General features: G+C 37.2%; 1 protein-coding gene across 1 annotated transcript; it reads right to left on the reverse strand.

Annotated features, from left to right (window-relative positions):
• Positions 1-5: 5 nt before the first annotated feature.
• On the reverse strand, positions 6-7535 carry LOC109093024. The gene is made up of 12 exons (XM_042726729.1): positions 6855-7535; positions 5271-6106; positions 5063-5184; positions 4764-4916; positions 3883-4106; positions 2555-2706; positions 2373-2476; positions 2158-2218; positions 1980-2068; positions 1769-1903; positions 617-717; positions 6-483 (listed from the first exon to the last, which is right to left on the reverse strand). Exons 2-12 carry the CDS (start codon positions 6046-6048, stop codon positions 6-8), a joined length of 2397 nt encoding a protein of 798 aa, XP_042582663.1. The 5' UTR covers positions 6049-6106; positions 6855-7535.
• Positions 7536-12626: the final 5091 nt, after the last annotated feature.

The following is a 12626-nucleotide window of genomic DNA, read 5'->3' on the forward strand; positions in this document are numbered from 1 at the left end:
GTCAGTTATTGGGTATCAGCCCATGGTTTACTGACACTGTCCTGTATGCTCAAATGGAGCCCGTTTACCATGGAGCCTCTGTTATAGAACAGGCCTCCTGTGTCTACACTGTGCAGGGAGCCCCAGGTCTGCTGAGGTCCAGTGTGGAGTTTTTTTGGGGGTGGTTTTTTGGTCATCTTTTGTTTATTGTTGGTTGGTGTGGTGGTTGTTGTGCTGGTTGTTGGTGTACTCGGAGTCTTTGTGCTTTGAAGAAAAGCCAACTGGGTCTGTGATTGGACCAAGTTCTGAATCAGACTTTGGGTCAGGATGTGATTCTGATGGTGGGTCTGGGTTAGGAGTTGCTGGTTTGGATGAGCCAGTGCTCTGGTCAGGTTAAGGTTGTGGTGCTGGTTTGGGTGTCGCTGTAGTTTTTCCCTCCAGTCCTCTTGCTGTTGCCGATGGATCTTCATGTGAGCGTTTCTACTTTTGATTTTATAGAACATCCTGAAATGACAATTTGCAAGGTCAAAGGGAAGGATAGATGCCAATGTCCAAAATAAGCATTTGTTTGCTATAGAAACAAAGACCACAACTTTCAAACTTAGTAGTATAGCACAGAAAATTTGCCCATACTTACTTTCCACACTGTTTACAGGGAAAGTTTGTGGGAAGTGGTGGGGTATGAATCAGTCGGTCAATACTGGCTTGGTTAATCAACACCTTTGGGGCTGGAGGAACCTGTGAATGAGTAAGATAACATGTTTTGTAAAAACTGCTAAAAAGGGCTGCAACTAATTTAATTTAAGTATTGAAAAATTATGCTGTCCTCCAGAAAATATTCAAATCATAGGCTATAGGCCATTATACTTTTATACAACTGGTAAGAGGGAGAATGTTCTGACAAAACAAGGATTTCCTCTGCTGATCACAGTAGCACGTTCCTAATGGGTTATTCCTATTAAAAAAAAAAATGTGACGCACATGCACTTTCATGCAGTGAAGTTTACCGTAGGTTTGCGTGTAGTCTTTTAAGTCATATTGATCCACACACCATACCAGTTGGTGTCGGAAATACAGCATTTTGTCGACCGCTAATAAAATCTCAAGAAGAAGAATTTCTCACAATTACAGAAAAGGATATGACCGTAATATGTAAGTCATCATACATTGTGAAAATATGTATCAAATGCATTAAACGGCCAACGAAATCTGGCAAAGCACTGACATGGCAGGCCATGTTAAAATATTTGCTCTTGAGTTTGTTTGAAGCGTTTAATATAAAACATTCTCAAGTTTTGGACAACTTGGGGAGTACACTATTATTAATCAGCTCACTATGTGACCTTGGCTATTTTTCAGATGTTTTGTACATAACGCTTTTTTCGGTAGTAATGGGAGAAACGAAGCTTTTCCAAAATGTGAATCAATTAGAACCGATTTCTTCGCAAAATGATTCTTTTTCTTCTAAGAACTCGAAATGCCACAGGCTGGCGTCACCAAAACATGTCTGACATTTTACAAACCAAGTGTAAACTATTTAACTTAATAATTTAAAGGTTAAGCTAAAATTGTGTTCAATGTGCAGTGCTTGTTTTGTGTGTTATTAGGTAAGGCTGGGCAAACTAGCTCAGTTAAAAGCAATTTAATATCATTCACATTTTTCTATTAAATGAATTAAAAATCAGCCCAAATTATAAAAACCATTACACACCCATTCATGGGTTTACCTGATCAGCTCTCATGCTTGTATAGACTGACGCTGATGTGCAGTATTCTAAGTCGGTCTTACCTGACTGATGGCTGCTGCAATTCTCTGCTCTTCCAAACTTTCCTTTTCTCTTTCCCTCTGCTTGTTTTGCTTCTCCAAAAGCCTCTTGGAGTTGTAGTAGAATTCAATACACTGTGACACCTGCTTTGTTCTCACCTGAAAGTATGAGAACTGTGAATACTCTGATCTCTGATATTTGGTGGTTTGGAGTTTCGAATATTCAATATATTACCATTTTGTGTATAAAGGAGAAATCTTTTCCATAAATTGCAAATGCTTTATGGAACAGTCTTTGTTCACTCAAACTCCACATATCCATGCCTAAATGGAAAGTGAAACAGGATTAGTCTTATTTATGATATGCTCACTGTAAAAGTTTTTGACAATCAAAAAATGAGTACAGTATTTACCAGAATAGTGATAGTTTTCTGATGGAGGGGAGTTTTTAAACAACAGCATCTCCAGCGCTGCCTGTTACCAGGGAAAATAAGGAAATTCAATATTATGTGTGAAAAACAGTCATCAGAAGTCATGATTACCGAGGACATTATGAAGAGGTAACTGAAAGCAATCACAAAATATTATAAATCCACAAACATGAATTCATAATGAATATGGCACTCACTAAAATGTTTCCCTGGCATTGAGACAGGCTATGAAGAGCAAGCTCCAGATTGGCGCCACCTCCTGGTAGAACACTGGAGGCACTCAGGTCAAGAAGATTCTCCACTGAGGGTCGAGATCACACTCATTAATGAAGAAAAAACTAGTGATTTAATGGTAATTAAAATATGCAATTTTGGTTACCGTGCTGTAAAAGGGTGTCATTTTCCTCTAACTCTGCCCAAGGTTTCCATAGCAACTCCTCCCTGACTGGTATCTCTGGACACACCTCATGCTCTCTTCCTATTATCAGATCTGGCAGCTCAGCTTGGAACTCTGGGCCTATATTCATGCACTGGATGTGAATTGACAAAGTTGAATGAAATCATCTGTCTCAGAAAAGCTTGACACAAGGTTCTTAACCCTCTGGGTGAAATTTCAAATTTCATTATTTTTTTTTCTTTATTGGAATGGTACGAAACTTGGTAAAGACTTTGGCACTTGCTGTGTAAACACACACACACACACACACACACACACACACACACACACACACACACACACACACACACACACACACACACACACACACACACACACATTTTTATTGTTCACATTCATTAAAAACGAAGACTGAGAACTGAGAACTGAGACCTCGTTTATTTGTGATATCAACCTCAAACTTGTTTAGCTTCATGGCTTTGATTTTCTTACAGTTTTTGAGTAAAACATGTTTTGGAAATATGTATTTCATATAAAAAATGGTATTTTGTGCATTTTTCATAACAGTAATCTTCAATAACTTTTGTTTCACTTAAACTTCCTGCCATGTGTCTTCTTTAAAAAGAGACCAAACTTAAGTCTGTGCTCCAGAGGCCTGTTTCATAAAACAAATTTACCAAATAAGCCAGGCTTATTTCAGTTAGTCTGACTTATTTTGAACCAAATCAACGGACAATACGTCAAACTAATTAAAATAAACCTGGCTTATTTGGTAAACTTGTTTCATGAAACAGGCCCCAGTTTAAGATTTACGACAGTTTAAGTTGGAAATTAGATGTTCAGGTCTATGCTCAAAAATGGTTCGCAGGTATTAAATGGATCATAACTATTCCATAAATATAATTTAAAACCCAACATTTTCTAAAAAAAAAAAAAACCCTAAATATTAAATTAAAACTATCAAGCTGCAATATGGAACATTCATTTCATTGAAATAATAAAAAAAAGATAATTTTTGACTGCCATGTGAACAATGCCAGAGGGTTAAAATAAGGAAGATTCAACACAATCAAGCAGATGCTCACCAAATCAAGAAAGAAAAAACTTGACACCAAACTGTGCATTATTTATCTCCTGACAGATTATTGTTGTCAAAGAAGTATTTTTTTTTTTTAGCTGTTCAGGCATGCTTTTCATAAAACAACAAAACATTTATATTAGCTGAAATAATACAAATGCTTCATGTATGGCACCAATGAGCGACCAAAACTGAGAAAAACAAACAAACAAACAAACACTTGAATGCTGACCTTTGTGAGTCATCATCTTTCCTCTCGCCTGTCCACAATGCTCTGTTTTCCACAGCTAGGGAAGACAGTAGGTTGCAAAAGAGTCCCGTTCCACTACGTGTTGGGTTCAGCATTGGAGGTGGCATATAGTGAGGTGTAGTTTCTTCCCAGTTCTGCATTAGTTCTCTACTCATCTGGATCACACTGTTGAAAGGGACTCCAGTATATACAGAACTGGGAACATTCTACATGAGGAAAATAAAGCTGCATGTGAGTGATTCTGCTTAAAATGATGCTTCCAAGCATAAAGGCTTGTGGTTTTAACCTGTAACAGTTAAAGTTTTTATATGTATTTCACATGTCGTATATTACTGACGTTCAAAAGCTTGGGCTTGGTCATTTTTTTTTTTTTTTAATGTTTAAGAAAGAAGTGTCTTTTACTCACCAATACTGCATTTATTTAATCAGAAAATACTGTAAAAATGGTAATATTGTAAAATATTATTACAGTTTTATTTATAACAGTTTTCTATTTAAATATACTTTAAATGTATTTTTTTCTTCAGAAATGATTCTAATGTGCTGATTTGGTTCTAAAGAAACAGTTCCTATTATTATCAGTGTTGCAGACCGTTGTAATGTTTTTTTTTTTTTTTCATGGAAGCCATGATAATATTGTTTGGGATTCTTTGATGAATAGAAAGTTTAAAAAGAAAAAATGAACAGAATTTATTTAAAATAGATTTTTTTTCTTTGCATTATAAATATCTTTACTGTCACTTATGAAGCAAGGATTAATTAAATTGATCAAAAATTTAATTTATCTAAAATTTCTTGAAAATTTTACTGACCCCAAACTTTTGAATGGTACAAAATGATATAGTAAATGAATGGTCTCTTGCCTGTGTGCTGAAGGACGCCTGAGATTTGTCTGAGGACCCAGCACCGAAGTTCAGTCCGTAACCGAATCGTGTTCCTTCTCCTTGCCCTGACCCCTGCACATGGACACTAGACTGGTGTAGAGAAGGTCCAAATGAATGAGATGATTGCCCCATCTGTCAAAAAAAAAAAAATAAAAAAATAGGTTGCGTGCTAACATAACCAGCTTAAAATACAGAACAGTATTTCTGTATAAAATACAGAACGAGTATGCTTGACCAGGCTCAGGCTAATAATTTGTCTGAATGTGCAGATGACAAACCTGAGACCAAGCCATGTGATCTTCAGATGTCCCGGGCTCATGATCCAGCTCTTGTTGCATGCAGACCTGCTGATGGTGATGTTGAACCAGTACAGGGTTGAGGGACATTTGCAGTGAACAGTCTAAGCAAGAAAGCACTTGTTTAATTAAAAATAACGGCATGCCAAGACAGATCAACACACAAAACACGGTGTTATGTTACCTTTACCTTTCTGCAGGGAGTTAATATGTTTCAGATGAGGCCCTCCATGCTCTGAGTAAACCAGAGAGGAGTTTGAATCTTGTGGAAAGTGCTGCGTTAAGTCCATGCCGTCGCTGTCGTCAGCTTGCAGCTGGAGCCAAATGGGGTGATTGAACCTGCCGGTGGAGGGCGAAGGTAAAGAGGGAAAGAACTGCAGCGACCCATCCGTCTGAGTTTGTATCTGTGATTGGCTCAAGATCTGGCCGGGCAAGAAGTGTTGAGGTCGTTTAGGAGGAGAAAAGGATGGAGCAGACAGGGGCGTTGGTGGTGGGCTAAGAACCAAAGGGAAAGAGAGGGCATGTGACGGAGGAGTAGAGCTGTTAAAGCCGCTCTGCTCTCCTCCGCCAGGCATTTGGGTGGCGCTGCGACTGCAAAATGCCTCGGAGAATGAATCCAGTTTTTGTTGCTGACGCCCAGTCGTTTCATAACTCTCTGATGCCTCTTGTTGGTGGCAGTGAGAACTCCAGTCGGCCTCATAAACTCCAGCTTGTGCCTTGTTCCGGTTCAGTCCCATAGAGGACACAGGGGATGTATTCCCCCAGTAAGAAGCATTCCCCGTTTGATCTATTCCATTCAGAGCATTCCCGGTGCCATCTGTGGCTTCACACGGGACCTCAAACGGGCCGAGCCCACTTATAGAACCTTGCTGGTAAATGTTGTGGTTTGACCTTTGACCTTCTGTCTGGTGTCGGAACATGGGAGTGAAGGAGAGTGACTCGGGCTCGGGAGATGTAAGGTCAGCCATGTGGCTTGTTGCAAATGGCTGCACCGTCGAGTTAAAGGACGCTCATCGCATCTGAAAACTGAAACGACACACAAAGACAATCAGAAGCCATCAAAACCCTTTCAACCTCATGATCGTTAGTGAGCCAAACCACACAAACAAATGCAATGAGACATTTTCCCAACCGCTGAATGGTTTGTCTCTGTCTTCCTCTGTAACAGTTGCTTTAAAAGACAAACATTCATACAGAAACGCAGAAACGTTACAGCAAAGAAAAAACTGAGAAACGTCTACAGCTATCGAAAGAAAACTAACAACCTTTGTTCTGCGGCTTTTGTTTATCTTTTTACTTTCTTTCTCATCCTTCTTTTTTTAACTCTGTTTGTCTAGTACTCACCAGTGCTTCACTTTCTTTATCCATAACCTGTTGTTATTTTAACCCGTTCATGTCGACCTGCGAGTTGTTTGCCGTGTGCGACTCTTCTCTCCAGCTAACAAAATTAAAATACAGCCACATGTGAAAGCAGGCGCTGTCTCTAGCTCTTCCTCGCTTGTGCGCATTATCATACTTAAATGTGAAAACTCTTTCTCACACATATTTCTTTCACAGGTGCCGCCGATCAAAAGGTAAGTCTTCGGTTGTCATAGAGTCACCCCCTCCCTTAAAACCCTGAACCGAAAACCACATCCTGAGGAAGCAGTCACGGATCTCCCTCTATCTCTGTCTTTCTATACCTCTCTCCCTCTTCTGTCTTGCTCTCCTCCTTAACCTCTTTTCCTTCTCAGTCTATTTTTATCCGTTCTCCTACATCACATCACATACTCACAGTCTCCCATAGATCACCGTCTTCTTTTGGTCCAGTGGGGGTCTCACTCATGGTGAACAGACATAGGGTAGATCAAAAAGGGCTGATTCCAACCTAACCTTACTTTAGAATACTTGTTTTTACAATTAACAAAAGCAGCAGGATGAAAGCGTGTTGTCTTCAGTGATGTTGGCAGGTTATGAGACCTTTTGGGCTTATTGTGCTTGCGGCTCAGAGTGTTATCTTGAGATTCGCATCTGTTGTGGTTAGTGACTTGAGCGTAAAGAACGTAAGAGTTGTCAAACTGGCAGGTAAGGCGTGGGTGTGCGTGTATTCGATATGAGTGAGAGGCAAAGCTTCCTGTCAAGTGTGTGTGTGCGTGTGTGTGTCGGTCATAAGAACAAGTTTGAGTATTTTTTTCTATTTGTATGTTTTTGATAATGTTATGTGGTGTGTTAAATGATTAACTCAATTGCTTTATTGAGATTTTGTGCATGCATACATGTGTGTGTTCTTCTGTGCATGTGTTTGTGTGGGCGAAAAGACAAACTGTGTTTACGCCAGTGAGAATCTGTGGTTGCTCAAAATCATGTGACAGGAAGTTGACCATGAAACAACAACAGAACAGGAAGTGGACAAGGGAAACCTCCGTACACCCCGCCTCCGCTCTCTCGCTCTCTTTCTGCAAGTGTATCCCTCTTATACCCACAATATAAAATCGTTTCCATACCGCATACATTGTCTCTGCACCCCTTTTTCCACCCACACGTAGTGTTTCCCTCTCTTTTCTTTCTGCTCTCATGCTAACTTATTTGCATCATTTAAACTGTTAATTCTTAAATGACAGCAGTTCAGCATAATCATGGATTTTTATTTTGAATGACAGGTCTACTACAGGTCCACCCACTCTGTCTCTGTGCGTCGTATCTCGGTCAGAGGCATTAAACTTTGAGAGACCGTGAATCTGGACGGCCCCCGCATAGGTTATAGGTTTGTCAGTTTGGCTGATGAGGGTGATGTTAATTCAGTGGTGAGTACAGTATGAATGTACCTGCAGAGATCACCTACACAAACCTCACCATTAGCATAATGTGGGTGAAAGAATAAAAGGTGTAAGACAATACGCCGAGAGAAGACAGATTCCTGGACCAGAGAAATGTAGATTTTTCACTCTCGCTGCCCTACTTTTTTTAGCTTTTGTCTTTAAAAATCTACTTTGTACAACTTTTTATATTCAAGAACAGAGAGTGGGAGAATTTGGGACTTAAAATACCAGCTTCGTTGCATGAAACGTTCATTCTTAAATCAATATTGCATACCTAAAAGCTATGTGTGATCAGATGATACTGGAGAACGGGGCGAGTGGGTTAAGGAGGGACAAAAACAACAGGATATAATTGATGGAAAGAGGAGTGTGGAGGCTGTTTTCTAGTTTTCTGTCATACGTGTGAAAGACTGAACAGAGGAGGGGGAAAGCAGCAGAGCGGTTTGGACTTTTTTCCCCCCTCTATCATCCTATCAAACCGTTTATTTTATCTTTGAGACAACCTTCATAAGTACATGCAGAGAGATCACAGATGAATGCGTTATTAAAGAAGTAAGAGAGTAATGAAAGCTAAAGCTCTTGCTTAATGAACCCTGAAGTTTAGGTTGCGTAAATAAATGAATGTGCTTTTTACAGGTGCGAGTCACGTCCCCCAAAACCTGTAGTTTCTAATGAATTTAGGTGCTTCTCCATTATTAGTCTGCTCATGAATAACGCAGCGTGAAATCTCCTGATGATGCATTTTAGGAGGAGTAAGAATTCATTCATTTTAAAAACATAAGCACATTCAGAAACGGCTAATGTGATAAGTAAGCTTCCACTAAATTTCAGTAGTCAAAATTTCAACTGATAACATGTGGCCATAATTTGATATCATAAAAAAAGAAGAGAATAGGTGAAAATACATGAAGATATGAAAATCTCCTTTACCCTAGTGCACATTTACTGCTGCAGATTCTGTTGTATTGTGGGATCTTGTAGCGTGAATTGCTAGCATTGTGATAACTGTATAAAATAGTCTGTTCAATAATTTATTGTAAAGTATCAGACTCTATACATATGTCTGGCAGTCCATGACTTCCCAGCAATGTGACGGTGACATTTTTAAGTCGTGAAAGCATATACTATTATAAAGACTTTTAAATAATATTAATAAAGATTTTTAGTTTTGGAATTGCTTACATTTTGCTGGTGGCATTTTATAATAGCTGTAATGTAACGCTAAAAAATATGAACCCAAATCTAATGCTAAACACAAAAGTGTTTGCATATACTGGACCTGAAGTCCGTTGATAGAGGAAAAATCTGCAATTTAGATTTTTAAATATAAATACAACAAGATAAGATTTATAAATTGATTTAGATTTATGTTTTTGTATTTACATGGAAATATATTTTTCGTATATATTTTTTTCTTCATCGGTAGTCTTATTCAGTGTTAAAAGTTACGCATTATCCTATTGAGCCTTTTTTAAATTATGTCTATAACATGATCTTTGATTAAATTTCATCAGTTTTAGACCTGTAAAAAAAAAACAGTAAGTGAATATGATATATGCAAATTAGATAAATCTAGCATTAGAAGTTGCACAAAAGTGATACTAAATAAACAACTTTTTGAATGTGTGCTTTTGTATGATTACATGAATATATTTTGGAGTGGTTTTCAAACGAGAGAATGATAAAATATAAAATGACAGAGCACAACATCTGTACATATCTCACTAAATCACTGCAGTCGCATCCATATAATGATTATTGATCAGATTTATCATTGATATTATCAGATTGTTTTGTGTTTTTTTATTTGTCTTTGTTTTTCTCATATCGGTGCTCTAGATGAAAAAATAGCAAATTTAACATGTAATTGTTTTTTTAATGCACTCTAAAAATGTTTATCGCAGAAGGCTAAACATGACTGCACATAGACAAGCTTCAGAAGCAATCTGTCCTTATATCAGCTCTAATAAAGTCTTACATTTTCACACCATATCAATTATTTTTATATACTGTAAAATTAGCAAAAATTATCTTATGTAATTATCTGTATTATCTGATGAAATCAGACTTACTGTTGTTTTTTTGTTTTTTTTTATTCATATTGAACAGGTGCTACCTAGACTGAATATCTTGCATTTCATAATCAAATAGTAAAACATATTTATAGTCAAATAACTGCAACGACTGTTAAGTGATGTTTCTAAGGACTCCCAGAGCCTCGCATCTAAACCTACATACAAATACACAAATTATTTCTACGTGAAGACATACCAAAGACTACGATTTTTTATATAAACGTCGTTAGAATTACTATAGATTAAACCAGCTAACAAATTCCTTAAACAAAGTTATCTGATAGGATTCATGTGTTTTACCTAAAATATCAGTCAGTTTACATAAAGCCAATTCTACATTTTCTTTTTCGTATTCCATCATTTAAAAAAAAGAAAGAAAAATAAAAAATAAATTGCTAATTTGTTGTTGGTGACCATCGTCATATTCTGTTTGATCCAGTACATTACATAATAATGGAGATCTGAGGTTTAAAATCAACTTAGCGCCTTATGAAAACACTCATTCAATACCTGAATAAAAGAAGACCTAACACTGTACTGATTAAGTATTACTTATGCATATTAAAGCTAAATTTGGCTGCAATGATCATTATACAGGAAATATGCCCTTGGTGGATACCAACATCCTAACAGAATAAACACAGAACTCTTGCATAGACATCATTTAAATATCCAAAAAGGTTAAATGTACAATGCAACTATTGCAATTCTGTAGAAGTAGAAGGATTATTGTTAAATCCTAATAGTCTTTTTTTTTTTTTCAAGTGTAAAGTATAATCACTGAACTTTGAGGCTAATTTTTTATTATATATTTTCAGGAATCATCATCATCATCGAGTCATAAAGGCGGTGTAGGACGTTATCCGTCAGGTGAGTTTAATTTCATAAATAACAACTCTGAATCAATTTTCTCTACATGACATTATACTTTGCAATAATAGCAAAAACATCAAAGAAAGTTTGCTTATTAGACCCTGTCATGTAAAGATGAAATGTACAGAAAAAAACAGAAGAATCAGACAATACATTATTAGGAGCCCGAGTTATTAATAATTTGCATGGTCCGTCATCAACAAAAATAGGTCATCACTGACTGCTGTTTTGCTTAAAGGGAAGGGCCTTGCACACACTTAGTTGTTCAGGAATATCAGTCCCATAATCATTGACGCAGGTCTTCAAGGAACTACAGTTGCACTTAAAAGGTGAGACAGAAATTATGCTCAAAGTTAAAAAAAAAAAATCGTACCCCTTAGAAATATTTTTGTAATATGATTTCCAGAATTAGAAGCTTTTGTTTTTTTATTTTTTGAATTTTTGTAGTTAGAGCGCAGAACCAAGAACAAGTATTCAAAGTATTTCAAGTATTTAATATTCAAGTATTTCATCTACAGCTTATCCGATAATGATCAATATTCTACTTTGTCGTTCACAATCTGAAGAGTGTCATAGATGCCACAAAATACTAATAGAGCGAACTATTATTAGTATTGAAAATGTATAGTATGCATCTCATAAACTAAAGATGTATTAATTAATTGTAAAAAGAGGTACATTACAGTCAAAAAGATACCTCATTCAATCCACACTGAGTTTCTAATGTGTCCTCTGTACTCCAGTCGTTTTCCGAAACTAGGCCTCAACATCAATGAAATCTTTCATGCTACACACACATCCATGTTGCTTAGACGAACCTGTTTTCGTGCAAGTCTACAAGTCTGGTGCAATACACAATCTTATGAGTTTCAAAAACAAGCGACCCGCGCCTGCATCGCTTTATATTCAAGATGTAAAAACAAGCAAGATGAGTGTCAGCACAGCCATGTCTGTGTCTTATATAACTTTGTCTGCAGAACTGAAATACATGTGTATATACTTGTAAACACTACCTATTAGTCAGTTTTATCACTCGTTAACTCGCTTCACTGTCTGTTTTTTTGTTGTCTTGTTCATAAATAGAGTAAGATGTCACTTACCTCTCAGTTTTGAAGTCAAGGCCTGCAGGACAGTTGAACTCTGCGTGTTACATGCACGTCTGTATACACGAGTGATAGAAGGAGGGATGCACTGTTAAGGTAAGATAGGCAGTGAAAGAGACATGCAGGCTCTGCGGAGGCGTTAGTGATGGTTAACTTTTCGGTACGGCAATCTTCTCTTGATTCCTCTGATCTTCTGAAGCGTTTGTCATTGTGATCCTGGAAACGAGTGAGAAAAAACATCATACACTGTAGAGAGAGAGAGAGAGAGAAAAAAACCTGTATTGCTCCGACTCAGACCTCAGAGACAGCTCTCAGTTTGACAAAGCTCCTGTCCTTGCCCCTACGTTTTTTTCACTCTCTCTTTCTTCAAATCCATCTAGTATTTGATTGTTATTTACTGCTATTTAATGCTGAAAAACTAATCTGCAACCTATTTGTTGTATTTTATTGTATTTCCATGGTCTCCTGTATCACCTCCTCGGGCTTCAAACAGGGGTCCGTGAAGGTACTTTATTGAGTAAGGAGAAGATTCTGATAATAATAATATTAATAGCAGAAATGTTTTTCATTTAAATAGCTGTTGATTGTGGATATCACATGCTAAGAGAAGTTTTTAGTACACGCACAACAAATCTAAATATCAGATTTATTGAAGTCAAAATATTACTTAACATCACTTAATCAACCAAATACATTA

This window comes from Cyprinus carpio, chromosome B7, assembly GCF_018340385.1.
Source record: "Cyprinus carpio isolate SPL01 chromosome B7, ASM1834038v1, whole genome shotgun sequence".
Taxonomy (NCBI): domain Eukaryota; kingdom Metazoa; phylum Chordata; class Actinopteri; order Cypriniformes; family Cyprinidae; genus Cyprinus; species Cyprinus carpio.